The following is a 15,646-nucleotide window of genomic DNA, read 5'->3' as shown; positions in this document are numbered from 1 at the left end:
GTTCGAGTTGAAGCCAGTCATGTTCTAGATGCTTCAGACAGTGGGTCAATTTAGTGGAATGCCTACCGAAGATCCTCACCTACACTTAAGACTATTTATGAAGGTAAGCAATTGTTTTAAGTTAGCCAGAGTACCCAAAGATGCATTACGATGGAAGTTGTTCCCATATTCACTAAAGGACAGAGCTCGAGCTTGGTTGAACTCATTACCACCAAACTCAATTTTAACATGGCAAGAGTTAGCAGAAAAATTTCTTATAAAGTATTTCTAGCCTAGCAAGAATGCTAAGTTGAGGAACGAGATCACTGCTTTCCAACAAATGGATGATGAGTAATTATATGAGGCATGGGAAAGGTACAAAGAATTATTATGAAAGTGCCCTCATCACGGAATCCCACATTGCATACAACTTGAGACATTTTATAATGGTCTCAATGCTCACACGAGGATGGTAGTGGGCGCTTCTGCTAATGGTGCTCTCCTTTCTAAATCTTATAATGAGGCTTATGAAATCATTGAGAGGATTGCCATCAACAATTATCAATGGCCAGCCAATCAAGCAGCGTCAAGAAGACGAGTTGCTAGAATAGATGAAGTAGACACTCTTACTTAACTCGCATCTCAAGTATCATCAATATCCTCAATGTTAAAAAATCTTACTACTAATGGGTGTAATAGTTTTGCAGCACAGCCACTGAATCAATTTGAAAATGTAGCCTGTTTTATTGTGGGGAAGGACATTTGTTCGAAGAATGTCTATCGAACCCAGAATCAGTGTATTACATGGGTAACCATAACCAAAATTGAAGAAGGCAAGGGCTGCAATCCAATTTCTATAACCCATCATGGCGAAACCACTTGAATTTTTCCAATTATGTCCAACCTAGATCGACCCAGCCACAAAGTTTTTCCCAACAAGCTCAGAAACCAACCCAAGCTGAACCATCCAATAGCCTAGAGAATCTATTGAAGGCATACATGGCGAAAATTGATGCCTCTCTAAGGAATTTGGAGAATCAAGTGGGCCAGCTTGCAACTGAATTCAGAAACTGACCACAAGGTGCTTTACCTAGTGATACGGAGAATTCGAGGAATCCAGGGAAGGAGCATTGTAAAGCGTTAACATAGAGGAGCGGAAAGACATTAGAGCCCAATTTCGTCGAAGTTGAGAAGGAGCCAGCTGATGCTCAAGACTCAGAGGAAGTTCAATCGAGTGTTGAAATTCCAATTTCACCAAAAATTGAATCTGCAAAATCGTACAAGGTAACTTCTGGACCAGCTAATTCTAAAAAACTAATAACTCTGTTAGATGCAGAATTGCCACAAAAAACGAATCAACCAGTTCCAGTAAAGAAACCGCCACCACCCTACCCTCAAAGACTTCAGAAGCAGAAGTAGGAAATTCAATTCAAGAAGTTCCTAGACGTACTCAAGCAACTTCATATCAACATCCCGTTGGTTGAAGGACTTGAACAAATGCTGAACTACGCCAAATTCATAAACGATATCCTGTCTAAAAAATGAAGGCTTGGAGAATTTGAGACGGAAGCCCTAACGAAGGAACGTAGTGCATAATATTGAAGGATCCTGGATGTTTTACCATACCTTACAATATTGGAGTAACATATTGTGGTAAGGCACTATGTGATTTAGGTGCGAGTATCAACTTGATGCCCATGTCAATATTTAAAAAGTTAGGGATAGGTGAAGTTAGACCTACTACGGTTACACTTCAATTAGCAGATCGGTCATTAGCACATCCAAAAGGTAAAATCAATGATGTATTGGTATGTGTAGACAAATTTATTTTTCCTGCTAACTTTGTGATTCTAGAATTTGAAGCAGACAAAGAGGTGTCAATCATCTTAAGAAGACCATTCTTAGTAACCGGGAGGATCCTTATTGATGTGGAGAAGGGCGAGCTTAAAATGCTTGTTCAGGATTATCAGGTAACATTTAACTTTTTTAAGTCGATGCGATTTCCTGACACAATTAAGGATTATTCTACAGTGTCCGATTTAGAGGATTTAATCGTGGAGAAGGAACTCAATTATGTTAAGGACCCATTGGAACAAATTTTGACATCAGATCCTCTAAATGATAAAGAAGATGATGAATACTTAGCTTTGTTAGAAGCTAATCAAAGGGGATTTAATCCGCAATCCCGCTTTGAATCTTTAGAGTTAGAGAAAAAGGGATTATGCCCAACCAAAAGCGTCAATCGAAGAGCCACCTAAATTAGAACTGAAGGTACTTCCCTCACATTTGAAATATGTTTATTTAGGTAACTCTTCTACTCTGTTTGTGATTGTTTCAGCCGAATTAACTACTGAGCAAGAAGAGAAACTCATCCCAGTGTTCAAAAAATTCAAGAAGGCTATCGGATGGACCATTGCTGATATTCACGAAATTAGTCCATCTGTATGCATGCACAAGATTATCTTAGAAGATGGAAAAAAAGGGACGAGTGATGGACAACGAAGACTGAACCCCATCATGAAAGACATAGTTAAGAAAGAAATCATCAACTGGTTAGATGCGGGTCTAATTTACCCCATCTCAGATAGTTCATGGGTAAGTCTGGTCCAGTGCGTGCCAAAGAAAGGAGGTATCATGGTCATTGAAAATGAGAATAATGAGTTGATACCAACTAGAACGGTTACGGGATAGAGAATTTGCATCAATTATTGGAAGCTGAACAAGGCAACTAGGAAAGATCACTTTCCTTTGCCATTTTTGGACCAGATGCTAGATAGACTCGCAAGGCGAGACTATTACTGTTTTCTCGATGGATACTCGGGGTATAATCAGATTACAGTAGCACCAGAAGATCAGCACAAGACAACATTCACCTGCCTGTACGGTACATTTGCATTAGGCACATGCCATTTGGTTTATTTAATGCACCTGCTACATTTTAAAGATGTATGATGTTTATTTTTACTGACATGGTTGAGAAATATTTGGAAGTTTTTATGGATGATTTTCAATATTCGGAGATACATATGATGATTGCCTAGCCAATCTAGCCAAGGTACTAAGGTGATGTGAAGAAACAAACCTTGTACTTAATTGGGAAAAGTGTCATTTCATAGTACGAGAAGGTATTGTTCTAGGGCATCAGATAACAAGACATGGAATCGAGGTACATAAAGAAAAGGTAGATGTTATTGAGAAACTCCCACCTCCAATATATGTAAAGGGTGTTAGGAGCTTTTTGGGCCACGCCGATTTCTATCGAAGATTCATCAAGGACTTCTCTAAAGTTGCTGAACCCTTATGCAAATTATTGGAGAAGGACACGGTGTTTAAATTTGATGAGGAGTGCTTAAGAGCTTTCAACGATTTGAAGAGTTGGTTAGTCCCGGCACCCATAATAGTCACACTAGACTGGGATTTGCCATTTGAATTGATGTGTGATGCAAGTGACTTCGCGATCGAAGCTGTCATGAGTCAGCGAAGGAACAAAGTTTTTCATCCCATCTACTATGCGAGTCGGACTCTGATAGGTGCTCAATAATAGAAAAAGAGTTACTTGTTATTGTGTTTTCTTTTGACAAGTTTCAATCTTATCTTGTAGGTACCAAAGTGACTATTTATACGGACCACTCGACAATTAAGTATTTACTTGCCAAGAAAGACGCTAAGCCAAGACTGATCCGATAAGTACTTCTACTTCAAGAGTTCGATCTAGAAATTCAAGATCGAAAAGGAGTGGAAAACCAAGTAGCAGACCACTTGTCCAGATTGGAGCCGCAAGAAGGGAACTCTCCTCTTATACCAATTTGAGAGACGTTTCTAGATGAACAAATACTGAAGGTAAATAATGTCCATAATACCCCTTGGTTTGCTGATATTGCTAACTTTTTCGCTTGTGGTTTGATGCCGATTGATAAGACATATCATCAAAAGAAAAAGCTTCTTCATGATGTGGAGTACTATTTTTGGGAAGAACCATATTTGTTTAAAAAGTGTGTAGATCAAATGATTAAGAGATGCGTGGCAGAACATGAAGTACATAAGATTTTATACCATTGTCACTCAGCGCCAAGTGGAGGACACTTCGAAGGTTCATGTACTGTAGCCAAGGTATTGCAAGCCGTATTCTTTTGGCCAACACTATTCAAAGATGTATATGCTTACGTAAAGAGTTGTGGTCAATGTCAAAGGGTCGAAATTGTCACCAATAGAAATGAGATGCCTCGAACAAATATCATTGAGGTAGAATTTTTCGATGTTTGGGGTATTGACTTTCTCAGTCCTTTCCCTCCGTCTTTTGGTCACAAGTACATATTAGTACCAGTAGACTATGTGTCTAAGTGGGTTAAGGCAGAGGCATATCCGACAAACGATACTAAGGTTGTAAGAAAGTTTTTGTAGAAACATGTGTTCACAAGATTTGGAACCCCAAGAGCCATCATCGGTGATGAAGGGTCCCATTTTGTGAACAATTGGTTGAAATGGTTATTAGATAAACATGGAGGGAAACACAAGGTCGTTACAGCTTACCATTCACAAACGAATGGGCAAGCTAAACTGGCAAACAGGAGATCAAAGGCATACTTGAGAAGGTAGTTTGCCCGAACCGACGGGATTGGTCCAAAAGACTGGATGATGCTTTATGGGCTTACAGAACAGCATACAAGACACCTCTAGGGATGTCACCCTATAGGTTAGTCTTTGGGAAAGCCTTTCATCTACCCTTGGAGTTAGAACACAAAGCTTACTGGGCTCTCCAACGACTCAACTTGGATCTTAAAAGTGCCAAAGAGAAATGGATGCTTCAACTTAACGAGTTAGAAGAATTCCAAATGTCCTCATACGAGAATGCCAAATTACTCAAGAAGGGACTCAAGAAATGGCATGACAAGCATACAGAAAGCTAGACATTTTTACATACCCCTTTTTAACATAAAATTATACAGTTTCGATTAAATACTTGTCAAAAAAATTAATTTTTACAAAATAATTAAAGTGCACTTAAAATATGAACATGTTGAATTTTAGTTAATTTTATAATTAATTTTGATGACTTTTGGTTATTTTCGACAGATTTGCACAAAGGGCAAAAAATGGCTCGGCAGACACTGCTAGAAGCACAAAATTGAGAAGCAATTTGAAGTATCGAGGTGTACTAAATATCAGCCTAAGACGGTCCAAAATTATATTTATTAATTCATAATTTAATTAATTTTAATTTATATCCAATTTAATTTCGGTTAATAAATTATTATTAATTAATTCTGAAAAAGTGGTCCAGTTGAACTGAACCGAGTGAACCGAACCAACTAAGAAATGTACAGCCCAAAAATTGTCCCAAGAGCTGACCCAAACTAGCTTATTAGCTGATTATTTAAGCTTGCAAAAAGGCCCTTTAAGACTTGTTCAAGTTGCATTCAAACCTCTCCACAATTGGTGGCTTTATAGATTTTCCCCAAGCCTAAATTAGCAAAATTGAAACTATCAACCTTGCCACATGTGTGGCCGGCCAAGGGAGGGCTCTTTGGCTAATAATTTTAGCTATTTTTAGCATCCCTCCTCAGCTATAAAAACCCCCATAGGATGGTCATTTTAGAAACACACCTCAAGCATTCACATCTTTCCTCTCTTCTCTCCACTTTCTCTCTTCTTTTCCATTTAAAAATTCCCTTGCTCTCTTGTTGATTTCTCCTGTTGGGAAAAGGGCATTCATCAGCTTTTTGGAGTAGTAATTAAGTGTTCATAGTAGCCTTGGTCGACGAGGACAAGGGAGAAGGAAGAACAGAGCAACTAGTCAAGCCACGGAGAAACACCGAATTTGATTCTTGTTCCCTATCTCTTTAATTTTTGTTGTTGTTATGCTTAACATATCTATGAATATTTATGTTGTAAGAATGGTTAATTTAAACAATTTAGCTTGAATTTAATTCGTGTTAGGTTGATTGCATTTCATTTTTTAAAATTATTGAAATTGTGTTTATGTTGTTATAGGCATCGGTAAGATGCTTGATTAAGTAAAATCATGACTAAGTTATTCTTGCATTACAATTGTTAGGTAACTAATGAATTAATTATTTAAACTGATTGAAATTGTAATTAGTGGATAGAGTACTTAATCAGTGCATGTTTAATCATCTAAGGTAGCTGAGGGTTAGATTAGTAACGGTATCTGACGATACATTTGCCTTGCATAACTTGCAAAATTATTGTGATTAAACTGTTTCAAGGTAAGGATACTCTGTTACCTCACATAGTCTTTTATGGGATATGTACAAGAGATTATTTCGATTTAATAAGTATGTATGTGCAATAACATATTTGCCTATTAAGATTTCTTCAATCGATTCAATTGACATAGAGATATAGTCAGATAAATGGGTTTTGATAGGTGAGTATGTTCATAAGTTAGCAAATTAGCGAGTTGCCGTGAACTTATTCATAACAATATAAACATGAGTTTAATAATTCTAAGTTAACAAATGTAATTAATCTAACACAATTATGTCATTTTGATTAAAATTGTATTTTGAAATCGTGCATTTGAGATTTATTTATTTAGTTCACTTAGTTTAAAATCTTATTTTTTAATCACCCTCTTCAAACAAAATATTTTTCTTCACCAAACTGTTTTAAATAGCATTCATAAATAATTCTTTTCACAGTCCCTGTGGGTAGGATAACTCGACATTTGCTTGTCACTTTATTACTTGTTGCGATTATGTACACTTGTACATTTTCGTCGTTCCAAAATACACAAGATTTTGCAACATTTCCATTCAGTCCCTTATGGAGGACACTTTGGAGGAATGAGAACTGCTGCAAAATTATTTCATTCATGATTTTATTGGCCAAGTCTATTCAAGGTAGCCCATAGCTTTTATAAAGCATGTGATCAATGTCAAAGAACTGGTAATATTTCAAGAAGACATGAAATGCCGTTACAAAACATTCTAGAGGTTTAGTTGTTAGATGTATGGGGAATAGACTTTCTTGGTCCACATCCACCCTTATTTGGAAACCTATACATACTAGTGGCAGTTGCCTACGTCTCCAAGTTGGTAGAAGTTGTAACCCTTCCTACTAATGATGCCAAGTCGGTGATGAAGTTCTTGTACAAGAACATCCTCACGAGATTTGGTACACCTTCATCCATCATCACTGATGAGGGGTCTCATTTTGATTGCAAACTCATCGCTAATGCTTTGCATAGGTATGGGGTGAAGCACAAACTTGCGACAGTATATCACCCACAAACAAATGGACAAGTTGAGATTTCTAACAACGAGATTAAGAAAATTCCAGAAAAGGTGGTGAAACCAAATTGAACGGATTGATCCTTAATATTGGATGAAGCCTTGTAGGCTTATCGTACTGCCTTCAAAACATCGTTAGGAATGTCGTTTTTTTAAGCTTGTTTATGGTAATTTATGTCACCTACCTGTTGATTTAGAGCACGAGGCATTTTGGGCCATTAAAAAGATGAATATGGATTGGATAGTCACCGAACATAAACTTCTCGAGTTGAATGAAATGGAAGAATTCAAAGACCAGGCTTATGAGAACGCTAAGCTCTATAAGGAAAAGACTAAGCGATGGCACGATAAGAGGATCATGCCAAGGCAATTTGAACAGAGGCAACAAGTGTTGCCATTTATCTCAAGATTGAAATTGTTCCCTAGTAAGTTGAAATCAAGATGGTTGGGGCCTTTTGATGTGATCAAAGCCTGTCCTCATGGCGTAGTGGACATCAAATATACCAAGATTTGGGTAATTTTTAAGGCTAATGGACAACGTTTAAAGCACTACTGGGGTGCACATGTGGATTGAGACAAACAATCCATTAACCTTCGAGATGTTTAAGCTCAAAATCTTTTCTATCTTTATTTTTTTTAGTTTCTTTAATTAATTAAAGTTATTTTTGTTTCTGGTTATAATTTCGATAAATTACAGCTTTAGCAAGAATTGTAGGGAAAGAGTAAAGGTGCAAGCTTGTTTAATGTAATACCAAAGGGTGTTTGCCCCAACATTTCGAAGAGAATTATGCTACGGTAAACTGGGTTATTGGATATTGGAGCAAGAGAAAATGAGGGTTGACAAAAAAACTGTTCAAGGAAGAGATTCTAGACAGTTCGGAGCATTCTGTCAATTAGGTAGCCCATGAAGAAAATGCCAAACGTGTTGATTTAGGGCTAGGTTATTCTAGGGTTCCCTCCAAAAAAATTATTTTCCTCTTCCATTCCACAAAACTTACTCTGCAAGTTTTTCTGAATCATCAACACCACTACGCTCATTTACTTCTCTTCAACTGGCTATGCCTCTTTCATTTTCCACAATTCTTTCGCGTTTACCCTTTCTTTTTCCTAAACTTCCTTAGTCTTTCCTCTTGCACTTTCAACTTCCTTTAACTTCTCTTGATTAGTGTTATTTTCCCGTCTAAATTAAATCCCATTCTTAAATATTTGTAAACATTCTTCAATGGCAAGAGTAAAAACTACTTTCAAAGGTGCTGAATTTTCACAAGCAGGTGCTACCCAACCTAAAGCCTTCTTCAACAGTGATGTTGCTACGAAGTACAACAATATCATCTCCAAATGACCATTTTGCTTCGAACAAGGTTTTCTGTTCAAAGATGAGTTTTATATGGGATATGATGTGTAACAGCTCGTTTTTAATGAAATCAGAGTAGTGGTTTTTGGACCACAAATATGAAGTCAAAAAATTTATTTTATTATTATTTTAAGGTCTACAGCATGGTAGCATTACCGTATAAAAATTTCGTTAAGAAATTTTACCATTTACATGCTCAATTTGATAAGAAGGACTAAATCGCATAAAGTGCAAAAGTTGTCTTCTAATAGCTAAAGGTGTCTAATAGCTATAGAAATTTAAAGTGGAAGTCCTTATATGGTAATTAGACCATTTAATTTGATAATGGATGTACATGGCTTGGCAATTGTGTAATTATTAATATTTTAAAAGGTTAAATTAGTAAAAAGGCAATTACATGTTAAATTAAATAAAACCAAAGTGAAGTATCATTTTGTTCTTCTTTTTTTGAACCAAAAGTTGAAGAAAAAGGAAACCATTGTTGAGTTAGGGTTTGGCTAGTCTTATTTCTTTGATTGGTAAGTCATATTTGTCCCGTTTTCAATAATTTATTTGTTTCTGATATCATTGTAACTTAATCTAGCTAGCCTAGAGACTAATTTGTAAAATTGTTAAAGTATTTGAGTTTTTCCATTGATTAACATGTTAGGGTTTTCAAGTTTAATGGTAGAAAATAAATGGTTGTTGTTAGATAAATAACTTTTCCAAAGGAATTTTTGATGAAATTATCAATTAGGGATTAAATTGAAAAATGTGATAAATTTTGTGGTAAAATTGTTGAACCTTAGGAATTCGTAGGATACAAATGACATGTCATTAGGGTTATCGATTTCATCTCTTATGAGTTTACCAATACTCAACTCATATGAGCTTATTGTTATTCAGCTCAGAGGAGCTTACCGTTTACAGCTCATATGAGCATTCATGTACATGAATTGACGAATTACAGTTCAGTACACCTCGTGTGTACTACCCGCATATCCAACGATATTCTAAATGGTTCAAAGGGCACAGTTCTGTTATGAGTTCATATGATTTCGATACGAACTAGTATATTTACATGAATTATATGGAAATGGTTTGTATATGATATATGGATACATGGTATAGATGTTACATGTATATGGAGTTTGAATAGTTGTTGAACTCATACATGATTATCAGTCCTTATATGAATTACATGGCTAACATGGTTGATGAATATGTGTTAGCCTTTTGGCAAAATTGAGTTGAGATATGCTTTGGGTTTACTTACCCTAAATGTGATTAAAATGGTTAGTTGAATTCTCTATTATACGAACTTACTAAGTTTCAATGCTTACTTTGTGTTATTTTCTGTGTTTTATAGTGATTCAAAAGCTCGTTCAGGTTGGAAGCTTGTCGGAGCTATATCACACTTATTTTTTGTGTTTTATAGTGATTCAAAAGCTCGTTCAGGTTGGAATCTTGTCGGAGCTATATCACACTATCCATCAGCTCTTTTGGTACGTTCAGTTATTTAATTTTGACTATAATGGCATGTATAGGTTAATTTGGCCAATGTTGGTATGTAAGTGTTTTGCTGAGATTAGTCACTTATATGGCTTGTGTTGATGTGTATATATATGTCGCCTTATCATATTTGATGTGTGTTTGTTATGGTAGAATGATGGAATGTAAAATGTGGTTTGAATATGCATATAAGATATGTTATATACCTTGGTGTGATTTAGTGCTTTGTTATGGAAAACTTATATGTATATTGATGTTAGTTAGAATGGTATATTTGGTACCAGTTGGAAATATTGGTATGTTTTGGTAAGTAAGTTAAGTGACATGAAATGATGCAAAATGATTTACCTTGTGAATTGGTATTTTGGGTACCAAATGGGTGAGCTTGATAAGTGACCTACATGATAGGTTTTGCTACAATTAAGTATATATTTATTTGGCCACTTAGGTAAATTTGGATACATGGTTGACATGTTTGCATATTGTCATTTGAGGTGCCTATGGGCATATTGGCTATATGTGATTATTTTACATGTTTAAGGCTTGATTTTGACTCGTTTTGGATGCCTAATTATGACTTGTTTATATGCAAGATGTTGAATGTAGGTGGATGCCAAATTGGGTGAGAAATGTGGCTTGTAAAATGACCTATTTTCGTCCACATGAGCAAAGACACGGGGGTGTGTCTCAGCCATGTGTGACACACAGCCAAGTGACACGGTCGTGTGTCCCTTATATCTTTTAAAGAGCACAAGTCAGTATGCTTACACAGCCTAACACACGGGCGTGTGGCTTGGCTGTGTGGAATAAGTCAATGAGTTACACGGGCATGAACACGGGCTGGGACACGGTCGTGTGTCCCCATTTCAAATGTCTACATGGCCTAAGACAGATGCAAGTCTATTGGCCATGTGAGTCACACGGCTTGGCTATATGGCCGTGTGACCCCTGTAGTTTTGAAAATTTTATAAGTTTTTGAAAAATTATCTAAAGTTTTGATTTAGTCCCGATTTATTTCTATTGTGTATTTTGGGCCTCGAGGGCTCGTATTAAGGACAATATGCATAATTATGATTGGTTTCTGACATGAATGCTATATGTTATGAAATGTTTTAATTTTTTGTTCGTTTAAATTGTAAACTTTGGTAATACTCTGTAACCTTGTTCCGGCGACGGATTCAGGTTAAGGGTGTTACATGATGAGTCAGTTTCCTTCATTTTTGAGAAACATGGATGAAAAATTTTCTGTTTACATCCCAATGATGTTTTAAGGAAATTCATTCACGAGTTCTATGTGCACATCACTTCTCCTAACAATCCTTCTATCTATGTTCATCGAACCTCAATCCCATTTTATGAAGACTGCATTAATGCCCGATTTGGGTTAAATGATGTTCAAGACGAATACTCCATTCACTGAAACCATCACTGCTGACTGCTTAAATTAGGTATTAAAATATTTGTGTGTTTCAAGCACTCAATAGACCATCTTAAGCCAAGAATGTCATACAATTGAAAGGGCTTCCCTGAAGCCCATAAGTAAAGTTTGGTACCACTTCCTCAAAAGTTGACTACTGCCATCCACCCACAACACCATAGTATCAAAGGAAAAAATTCTATTATTGCATTCAATCATTATGGATCGAAGAATTAAATTAGTCAGGTCATTTTCTATGAAGTGCAGAGAAGAATGTCGATAGCCTTAATTTCCCTTCCCTCATCAATGCTATTTGCAAAATAGCTCAAGTACCTTTAAATGCCAATGAGGACGTCACACCAAACAAGGGAGGAATATCAAGGGATATATTTTCCAAAATCCAAGGAGTGGAGACATCAAAACAACCTCAGCATAGTAAGGCACCCACCTCCTCTGCTAAGTACTTTCCCACAGCAGAAGCCTTACCAACTTAGGGCTCATTTGAAAACAAATGTTGCAATCATTAGAGCAACTGGAGCAAAGAAAGTCCCTGTTTGAAATTCAGCAATTTCAACTTGCTGCGGAGATGACAAAGGCCTAAGAACATCAGGCGTGCTACTAGTCCTATATGAGGGATAGAAATGTGGATCTAAAATGGTCCTTGCAGAAGAACTTCACAAAACCTATGCTTGACTTCCCTGATTTCCCAAAAGCTTTACTACAATTTTCCAAGGTTGAGGAGGAACTAGTTAAAACCCACTTTGACAAGGCTGAATATTCAAACATAAAAGCTACTCCTGACACAGTGCAACTAGCTCAGGAGGAGCCTGAGAAAACAAAATCTCTAAATATTGAGTGTGACAATCATAAGCAAAATGGTCCCACACCTACTGCTAAAGCCATCAAGAAGGGCAAAGAAACTATTCCACCCACACCACCTAAACCAATGACTACCCAAGACTATGAAATTGATCGCATCATTAATGACATCACTGAGTCTAATAAAGAAGGGAAGGATGTGCCACTCCATTCAATAAAAAGGAAGTTGCGCTATAAGCACAGTGCACGTAAATCCACCCACAAACAATGAAGAGACAATCACCCACTCCATTCATGCATTTTTTATTTTTTATTACTATGACATTCTCTGTATATGTATATTCCTGCATTCATGTTACATAGATGTTCATGCATTGAGGACAATACATCCCTTAGGATTGGGGATGTATCGAGCTTTTAGGATGCATTATGTATTTTGTAAGTACGCTCATTTTAGTATAGGCATTGTAGTATAGCCAAATTTGTTTTGCCACGTAACTACCAAGAACTGGTTAGACTATGATGAGTACAATTTTCACTTGTGATGTTCGATGATGAGCTTAATTGTTCAGTAAACTGAGAACATGGGACAGTGGATTAGGTGAATTTAGTTTAAGTTAGGTTGCTTGAGAATCGTATCCTAAAAATGAGATATCCTAACCTCAATTATAATTAGACTATAGCGAGTTTATTTTTTTTGGAGATTCTTGAAGCTAAACTTAGTAAAATTGCCAAAGCATTACTTAAAGAATTACCAGTAGACACTCAAATGCTTATAATTACCAAATAGGTCAGCAACACTTTGTTTGCCCCATTGTGCTGTTGGCTAGAAAAGCATAATAAAGAAAAAAGACAATTAGAGGCACTCCACTATAGTATCAAGTTGAGTATCTAAGGAGGTAGTTGTTTACTCCATCCATCTTCTACGTTAAAAGTTTTAGCTTCATGAGTGAATTCCATTCACCCCTAAACTTGACCATCATAAGAAGTAATTGTAACATACTAATTTTGGGCCTAGTCAGAACAGTGGTTTCGGGACCACAAATTTGATGAGGAAAAAATTTATTATATTTTTATGGTCTACAATTTCACAAAATGATTTTGTGAAAATTTCGACGTTTGGACACTCAATTTAGTGAAAAGGACTAAATTGTAAAAAGTGAAAAAGTTGAGTTTTACATGTTAGAGGTGTCCAATTGTTATGAAATTTTAAATTGGAGGTCCTTAAATTGCAATTAGACTATTGGTTAAATTGTGGACAAAAGTGGACATGAGATAAGTGAAATAGGATATTTTTAAGTGAAGGGTATTTTAGTCATTTAGTAATAAAAAAGAATTAAAAAGGGGAAAAGATGGCAAAATATGCTCATCTTCTTCATTTGGCCGAATTTAGCAAGGGGGAAGCCATAGTTAAGGTTTTGAAGCTTCCAAGCTCTATAGTAAGTGATCACAAGCCTTGTGTTTAATGTTCTTTACGTTTTTAGAGTCCTAGTAACTTGATTTAGCTTATTCTTGCAATAATTTAACCTAGGGTTCATATTTGGAAAAATACCCATAGGTGAAATGTGTTTACTTTGATGTTTTATGGTAGAATATGAAGCTTGGAATTATGTTAAACAACTTTTGCTAAGCGATTTTAAGTGAAAACGAGTAAAACGACATAATTGGTAAAAATTCCTAATGTTCATAAGTAAGTGTTAGAGTGGGAATTTGATGTTGCCATAGAAGGGAAAAATGTTCAGCATGTCATAAATCATAAGAATAAGGGATGAAATTTAATTCTCGAGCTTTGGGGAAAAAGTGTAATTATGCAAAAGTTTAGGGGCAAAATCGTAATTTTTCCAAAGTTCGAGTCAATGATTATTTTGATGAATGTGACTATTAAATAAGATAAATTTGCTATTATAGATTAAGAAGAACTAAATCCGGAGTTAGACCGGGGAAAGAAAAAGGTTGAAGACTAAAGTGCTAGATTTGATCATATTTTGTACCGAGGTAACTTTACGGTAAATAAATGCAATATTTCAATAATTATTATTAATATTGTTATTTTCCAGCAATTATTTATTTACTTCATAAAATTATTTAATGTTGACTTAAGTATGAGATGATAGAGAATCAGTGATAAAAGCCCCGTTGAAACATTGGGAATGTATCAGATACAAATGTCATGACCTTAAGGGAATGAGATCCCATGTAAGACCATGTCTGGGACATGGCATTGGCATCATTGAGAATATGAGAGGTCCCATGTAAGACCATGTCTAGGACATGGCGTTGGCACCGAGATGAGAGGTCCCATGTAAGACCATGTCTGGGACATGTCGTTGGCACCGAGATGAGAGGTCCCCCGTAAGACCATGTCTGGGACATGCCATGGGCACCGATATGAGAACTCCCATGTAAGACCATATCTAGGATATGGCATTGGTAGTACAGAAAACATCTCATGTAAGACTATGTCTGGGACACAGCTTTGGCATGTTTTATCAGACAGGAGACCCGAGTATCCTTAGTATTCCAAGTGATTCAACGGGATAGTAAATAGACCATGTTACATGAAAGTTCAGAAAAAAGCATAATAATAAATTTAGGTGAGTTACAAGGATTGAGAATATCTCAGTTATCAGTTGAGAAAGAAATTTCAGTAAGGGAGGAGTAAGTTATAATCATGAGTTATTTAAGTAAGCAAGTAAGTAAAAAAGTAAGTAAGTAAAGAAGCGAGTAAAGATTCTAATGTTTGATGAAATTTATGAGTATGATTATTTATGATAAATGTTATTATTTATTTACTTGTAAACTTACTAAGCTTTATGCTTACTTTCTTTATTTTCCTTATTTTTATTGTATCGCCAAGTCAGTTCGAGGATCACAAGGACGTCGGAGTTCGTCCCACACTATCTACAGAAATCTCGGTACTATGTGATTTTGAAACGTGTAAAGCTATGGCATGTATAGGGACTTAGTCATTTTCAGTTTGTTTATATGGTATGGCTAATGGTTAGCTATTGAAATGGCTAATTAAGAACATGTTTGGTGTTATGGATGCCTAAATGATAGTAAATACAAAGAAATTATAAAAGAGTAAAAATTTGCAATGGAACAGTTTTTGGATAGCAGCAGTGATGTGATTTTGAAAAATCACCAAGGATAGTAGAAATGAAATTAAAGAGTGAATGAGATACAGAATTAAAGCTTATCGAGTCTATTTTCACACAAAGAAACAGTGTAGGCAAATGGAATTTTATATTAGGAGATATTTGAATTTTAGTGAGACAGGGTCGGAGTTGTTTTTGAAGTCCCTTGTTTTGACTTTAGAAAATCATTAAAAAT

General features: G+C 36.0%; 1 protein-coding gene and 1 non-coding gene across 2 annotated transcripts; one reads left to right on the top strand and one right to left on the bottom strand.

Annotated features, from left to right (window-relative positions):
* Positions 1-286: 286 nt before the first annotated feature.
* Positions 287-393, bottom strand: LOC128032084 (small nucleolar RNA R71). The gene has a single exon (XR_008188214.1). It is a non-coding gene; the product is annotated as a small nucleolar RNA R71 (small nucleolar RNA).
* A 6,686-nt stretch (positions 394-7,079) lies between these two features.
* LOC105793211 (uncharacterized) lies at positions 7,080-7,806 on the top strand. The gene is made up of 2 exons (XM_012622136.1): positions 7,080-7,286; positions 7,372-7,806. The coding sequence occupies exons 1-2, from the start codon at positions 7,080-7,082 to the stop codon at positions 7,804-7,806; spliced, it is 642 nt and encodes a 213-aa protein (XP_012477590.1).
* Positions 7,807-15,646: the final 7,840 nt, after the last annotated feature.

This window comes from Gossypium raimondii, chromosome 8, assembly GCF_025698545.1.
Source record: "Gossypium raimondii isolate GPD5lz chromosome 8, ASM2569854v1, whole genome shotgun sequence".
NCBI classification, from domain to species: Eukaryota; Viridiplantae; Streptophyta; class Magnoliopsida; order Malvales; family Malvaceae; genus Gossypium; species Gossypium raimondii.
This window is presented reverse-complemented; position numbering and strand designations above follow the sequence as displayed.

What these genes read in the sequence shown, in the direction of transcription:
- LOC105793211 (XM_012622136.1), top strand. Translation starts at nt 7,080, where the DNA reads ATGAAGTTCTTGTACAAGAACATCCTCACGAGATTTGGTACACCTTCA. An exon ending in TTAAGAAAATTCCAGAAAAG is followed by an intron (nt 7,287 to 7,371) that starts GTGGTGAAACCA and finishes AAACATCGTTAG; the next exon opens with GAATGTCGTTTTTTTAAGCT.